Raw genomic sequence first — 6,675 nt, 5'->3', positions numbered from 1 at the left:
CTAATAATCCAGCACCTTTTAGGTCCCATTCATGCCTTATTAGTAGGAATTTTACTCCACTTTCCAAACCAAATCATAAAACAAATAAAAGACAAGACACATACAAAATTCATTGACTTTGGTTTATTATTAATATACACAAAGACTATTATTATTTCATTATTAAAAATGTTGCACATTAATAGCTGCATAGTCAGCCCTTCATAGTACAAATACATAATCTTCGCGGTCTAGGTCATGTCTACCCTGTTCAGATTTCTAAATGTTCTCTAAACAGATGGGGTTTAAAGCCACAGAAGAAATCTGTCCCTACAATAATGTCTTTGGTACTTGTATTTTATTTCTTGCCAAGAAAAATTGTTATTACAAAGTGAACAGACAAATTCCCCGCTGTCTGGTCATAAAAATAAAAAAAATTAAATATATATATATTTTTCAAAAATGACTCGACTGGTATTATTTAAGGTTGTACATCCCTACATTTTCCTATGCCATATATCTTGGGAATACTTAAAATTCAGACCTTCCGTGCCACCTTAATTTGGATTATTGCCTAATATGTCTATTAAATGAAATTTATACTGCTTTGGGTTTCCTGCCTTCATTCGCTGGTATTACTATACAAAAATGTAAAGGAAAAAATGTCAACCGCCCTACATTCATTACAATGTATCTGTCACGTCATGCACTCAAATTCTCTTTCTGGTACAGGGGATTAAAGGAGTTGGGTTTTTTAAGGGGAGGAAAAGAAAAAAAGTTTCCTTCATATAATTAAATTTGAAACTGTGCGTCTCAGCCGCTGCCCTTTTTTATTCATCGAGCAGTGGAAAAGAGGAAAATATGATCTGGCACATTACTTCTCAAATGGCGGAGTCTACACCAGAGATTAATCTGGAACAATGCTGCTCTGAAGCTGGTTGTATAATTCTGACCTTTTAGGTTCTATTACATACAGCTTGCCAAGAGAACATGCATCTCTGTCCTTTCACGACCTTCAGCTACGCTTGGTAAGTACTGGTCACCGGGCTTTCTCATGCTCCTGTGTAAATAATTCCAGTTTCGATCAACAAGCCAAAACCATGTCCATTGTCACCTTCCATTGGTTATTATGACCGAGGTCCCGATATAGTGGGGAAGTGCAGCTTCACGGTGACTTTCCGGTGAAGAAAGGGATGAAGGACTTTGGTTTTTGTACATGTATGAGTTCGCTTCCTCAGAGGAATAGCCATAGTTTTCCGTCCCGTGTTCTCGTTCTGTGCATGACGGTGGTTGACAAGGTCCATGTTTGGATAACACGTGGTGGTAATTTAGAGGTACGTAAGGGACCTGGCCACGGGGCTTGAAGTGCTCATGTTCAGGATTATGGTGAGGGAATTTTGTTGACGTTCTATCAGAGTGCTCTAGTTCATGATATCCTGTTGGATGTAAACTGACGTGCCCGTATCTGGGCTCCTTCATACAGATCCTTCGTGTCTGCTCACAGACCATTGGCCTTGGCGGCAGATGGTTTAATTGTCCTACAGACTTGGCGTGAAGACATTCTGATTTTGTCAAAAACGAGCTGTTTAAGGAGTCTGAAAAGTGCTTGTCGTTATCAGCCATCTTCTCCTGCCGGTATCTACTAAAGTCCATCTTGTTTTCTTCTTTTACAGTTTGGTAGGTTGGGGTTCCTCTGTTTTCCAGTTTGCTGGCTTTCATTGTTGAACCATAGTGCTCATCTTTATACCGGATGTTGGATCTTGATGACGTTGAAGAACATCCTGTGAACGCATCGGATGTGTTGTCCCCTGTGACATACCTTTTGGTTGCTGGTAGAGTTTTTGACAAGGAAGAAAGAAAAAACAGTTAGTTAAAAAATATGAATAATATAGCAAAAAAAGAACATTTAATTTGGACATTAAAGTCGATGTCTCATGAAGACAACCCATTTTTGAAATCAAGCAGACACAGCGATCAGCTGATCGCCACGAGTCTGGCTTCTCTCACGTTAGGCGATGGACAAATTAATGGCCATCCATGTAATGGACCGTGTAATATGCCATTCTGAGCAGGGGACCCCCTCTATGACTCTGATATGGATAGTGTTTGTCATCCTGAGACAACTCTTTAAGTTCACTTTCCTACATAGTCATATGTTAGGTAATTTCCAAAAATATACAAATATTTATACTGTTCCCTTTAAGGCCATGGCGGGAGATTTCTGCAACTTTGCTGCAACAAAATTTGCAGAAGACCTTGAAAAATATCTTACTGGATACAGTGGTTTGCACCTTTTTCCCAAGTGGAAACAATGAGGTCAAGATAATCCTATTATTTGACTCTGTCTGTCATTCTGTCTATGGAGCAGAAGACAAAAGCAATCAGAAAGCTATTTCCTAAAAGTGATATGATGTCAAACCACGTAGTCTGATGTTGCCCTCATACTTCCCACCAAATGTGTTAGCTTGATGTAGGGGAGTATGCTTGCAGGATCAGACTACACAAGGTTTATTTGTAGTCTACTAGAGAGACAAATAGGTCTGCATAAGAGCTGTATACACAAAACGGTAAAATAGGTTTAATATTTGCAAAGTGTGAACAAGACGTTACACAATAAAGCAATTAGTGAAAGGTGCGTGCAAGTTAATAAAGCAAATTATGGTGAAGGCCGAAAGCCCTTTCTGGAATATAAGCTTTATGTGTTTACACCCAAAGAATCTGTCAAGGAAATGAACATTTAACATAAATATTAATCAAAACAAACTTGTCTGTTTGCTAAATCCATTTAATCTGCTTCTCAGAGTTTACCGATCCATCAAACTGCAGAAACCGCAACGTCAGCTGGGACGGCTTTGCGTGACATAATGCGGGCTTACATTTACACTTCACATCAATAATTACATCATCTGATGTTTGGTCAAGTCATAATAACAATTCAGAAGTTTGATGGAAACCGAGTATTTTTCTACTCAAGTAGCAGTAGTCAAATATTAACCTTCACCAGTCAATGTATTCATCATACATCCACCTCACTGCCTCATGATGTATTGGGGTGCAAAAGTTGGGGTGAGCTCTGCACCTCAGAAGAAGCCCTTCCCTAACTGCCTTCCCGAAATATCCCTTCACTTTGCATTGCACCCACCCAGCAAGGGCAACCAGTAATAGAGTCCTCCTGCCTTCTCTAATAACAGGCATCAGCCCAGGAAGAAGAAGTTACATGAAACAGCTGCTGATTGGCCGCTCACGTCTGACTTCCTGTCTGCAAACAATAGAATCGGGAACAGGGGGTAATGGACCAGGTATTGTTCCTTACTTTGAGGCTTGGGCTATGGGCACAACAATTAGTCTGGCACTGTGGGGTGGCACTCTGATGATTACATTATGGCCATTACTATGAGGTTGGCCCTATCGGCACTACAATGAGCCTGGCACTGGATGGTCTACTGTGAGGCTGACATTATGGGCATTACAAGAGGCTGGCCGTATGGGCACAACAATTAGTCTGGCACTGTGGGGTCTACTGTGATGATTACATTATGGACATTACTATGAAGTTGGCCCTATCGGCACTACAATGAGCCTGACACTGGGTGGTGTACTGTGAGGTTGACATTATGGGCATTACAAGAGGCTGGCCCTATGGGCACTATAATTAGTCTGGCACTGTGGGGTCTACTGTGTCTACTGTGATGAATACCCTATGGACATTACTATGAAGTTGTCCCTATCGGCAGTACAATGAGCCTGGCACTGGGTGGTGTACTGTGAGGTTGACATTATGGGCATTACCAGAGGCTGGCCCTATGGGCACTATAATTAGTCTGGCACTGTGCGGTCTACTGTGATGATTACACTATGGACATTACTATGAAGTTGTCCCTATTGGCACTACAATGAGTCTGACATTGGTTGGTCTACTGTGAGGCTGAAATTATGGGCATTACAAGAGGTTGGCCCTATGGGCACTACAATGAGTCAGGCACTGTGGTGTGTACTGTGTCTGACAGTGTGGGCATTCATTTTTGAGATGGTGACAACAGGAAGTGCAACCATATTGGTTGTTACTTCTGAATTATCTTCTCAGCAGCTGATGGTAAAGTTATCACTTTTTAATTGTTTGGACATGGTGACACAATGTCAGTTTCAGAGAGGATAGTAAGGCTAGAATTCCGGTTGTCACTTGTTGCCACCGCCACCACAAAAAGTAACCATTTTATTTTTGCATTGACACAGGTGTATTAGCTATACTTTTTTGTTGCACTTTCTAAATGGACTCTTTTGGGGTACGTACAAAAAAAAGAGAGAGCAATTAAAAATGGCGGCCACCCCAATGGTACATCAACCGATCCACATGTGTTTGTATTGCTGCACATGCTGTGGGGTGTGGAAGATTCACAACCAACATGCTTCTAATCCAAAATCCCCATCCACTGGGAATAATGGCAGTTGTACCACCTATTTCTATGGCAGGGATATAATGAGCAATAATCGAAACCATTTGACAAAAAGATTTTTCGACCTTTTATTTCATCTTGCATTTAATGTAAGGTCCAAGGATGGTCACATAGTACCAAACTGTTGTCTATGTGTCAGAAGCTCCCTCAGTGCTAGTCATTAACCACTCCACAAATCAGACAAACTTAATCTATCAATAGTGTCGTAACATGCGAAAATATTTCAAATTGGTGCCAATTTTTCTAAATATTTGGCGCAACTCACTATACATGTTATACAGATTTGTTTTCTTACACCAACTCATGGCTGACGTACATAAACACCAATAATCTGATGCACATCTTTAGCTAATTTGGTACTTTTTACGACTCTTCTTAGCCACCCTTTTTTCTGTCAAAACATTTCCAAAATTGTCGAAAACAAGGAAATTGGTGCACTTCATTTTTTGCCACAATGTTCTCAGTAAATCTCTCTCAATATAAACTTATAGCCAGGACAATAACTTACCATCATAGTTCTGAGAGAGGTTATGACGCATCTGGTTTGATTCATCGTGAGCAGTTTTTGGTGGCGAGTTCGGTACCACTGAGTTCGAATAACGCCAATGACACTCCCCGCCTGTCTGTAACGTGCCAAAGAAAAATCTTGCAACTTCACAAGGTGAACCTTGAGACTGCCCAAATCTGGAAGGCATGACTTGTTTCTTTGTACTTAACACATGAGAGTCCATTGAAAAGTGTCCGTAGTGATAAGGGAATGGCAAGCTGTAGGTCGGGGTATATAAGAGTTCACTATTTTCTGTATGGCTGTTCGGCTCCTGGTTTGCCGTGGAGCTTATTGCTGAGTTTCCTTTCCAACTTCCGGGCTGAGCACAATCCAATTTCTCACCATGGAAAGGACTGTATTGCTGCAAGAAAAAAAATCATAGGATTATCATAAAGATTGTTGGTTAGCATGTTATTGGTTATATTATGTTATTGGTATTTTATGTTTAATAAAGGCTATGTACATGTTTAAAATAGTTTTTTTTTAATGTTTTTTTAATAAAAATCAGTGTGTTTGGTGCAACTTTCAAAATACTTTTTACTAAAAATAATTGTAACTTTTTGAGATACAGCTGCTTTGTATTCTGTATACAGAGCAGCTGTATCGTGCGCTAAGACCTGAATCTGTCAGGTCTGCGGGACTGACGGGTTCAGTGTCAGCGGGGGCCTGGGTGGACTTGCAGGATCCACCTGTAAGTTCTGAAATTAGATATGAGTGATAGCAGCTCGATCCTGCGTGTCGACCCCATGACTCTCAACGCGTCAGTCCTGCGGACACAGGTTTCAGCGTTAGATACAGCTGCTCTATATACAGGCTACAAAGCAGCTGTATCTCAAAAAGTTAAAATAATTTTTCATAAAATGTCTTTTGAAAGTAGCATCAATCACACTGATCGACTTTTTTATTTAAGAAAAAAAATTATTTCAAAAGGTGTACATAGTCTTTAACCTATCTATCTGGATCCCCCCCCCCTCTTAATTTTGGTGGGACTGAAGGATGGCAGGCAGAGTCCAGGAAATGCTTCCTGTCATTTTTTACTGTTTTTTGTCCTTAATATTTGCACCCCGTAATGCAATCTATCCCTGAATAAGTTGAAAACAAGTTTGTTTCTGAATACAGCTCGACAGATCAATACTTAGAGCATTGCAAACAGTCCAGAATATCATATGAAACTGCATCAAGTCCCAGTAACAAGTCGGAAAACAACATTAACAGAATTTCACCACTAAACGACTTTAACATTCGTGCTTCTAAATGCCCTCATGCAACCTTTCCTATCCGTCTTGATTAATTATTCAAGCTTACTTAAAGGAATTTTCCCATTAGAATCACTTATTCTTAAAAAGCAACTTTGCCCTCTTTAGTCCGGCTGCTATCACCAGGGAGAGATGCGGGTGGACACATAGGGGAAATGTTGAATTACACTGCGCCCATTCAATTAAATGGTCGACCATGTTATACCGCTTTGATGTAATGCTGCTTTAAGTCCTCCAGAGCGGGAGTTTGCCCTTACAGAGACACTTAGCTCTGGTTAATAGGAGGGGTCTAGAGTGGGAACCCCTGCTCTGATGTCTATATCCCATGAGAAAAGGGGAATTCTATATTTGGGAATTACAACTTTTATTGATTTCTTTCGAAATGCAAGAAGTTATATTGATTCGGACTGAAATCCAAGTAGGAGCAGAAGCCGTTTCT

At 40.4% G+C, this 6,675-nt stretch overlaps 1 protein-coding gene across 1 annotated transcript in view; it reads right to left on the bottom strand.

Moving 5' to 3' along the window:
• Nucleotides 1-223: 223 nt before the first annotated feature.
• The window catches only part of SIM2 (SIM bHLH transcription factor 2), a 76,710-nt gene continuing 70,258 nt past the window's right edge, over nt 224-6,675 (bottom strand). Inside the window, exons 10-11 of the mRNA XM_075850987.1 lie at nt 4,942-5,341; nt 224-1,808 (exon numbers count right to left, since the gene is read on the bottom strand). Of these exons, the coding sequence (XP_075707102.1) occupies nt 1,090-1,808; nt 4,942-5,341 (1,119 nt within the window). The 3' untranslated portion in view covers nt 224-1,089. The remainder of the gene's footprint in view (nt 1,809-4,941; nt 5,342-6,675) is intronic.

The sequence above is a fragment of the Rhinoderma darwinii genome, chromosome 2 (assembly GCF_050947455.1).
Source record: "Rhinoderma darwinii isolate aRhiDar2 chromosome 2, aRhiDar2.hap1, whole genome shotgun sequence".
In the NCBI taxonomy this organism is placed as follows: domain Eukaryota; kingdom Metazoa; phylum Chordata; class Amphibia; order Anura; family Rhinodermatidae; genus Rhinoderma; species Rhinoderma darwinii.
The sequence above is the reverse complement of the archived record's forward strand: the minus strand, read 5'-3'. Positions and strand labels throughout refer to the sequence as shown.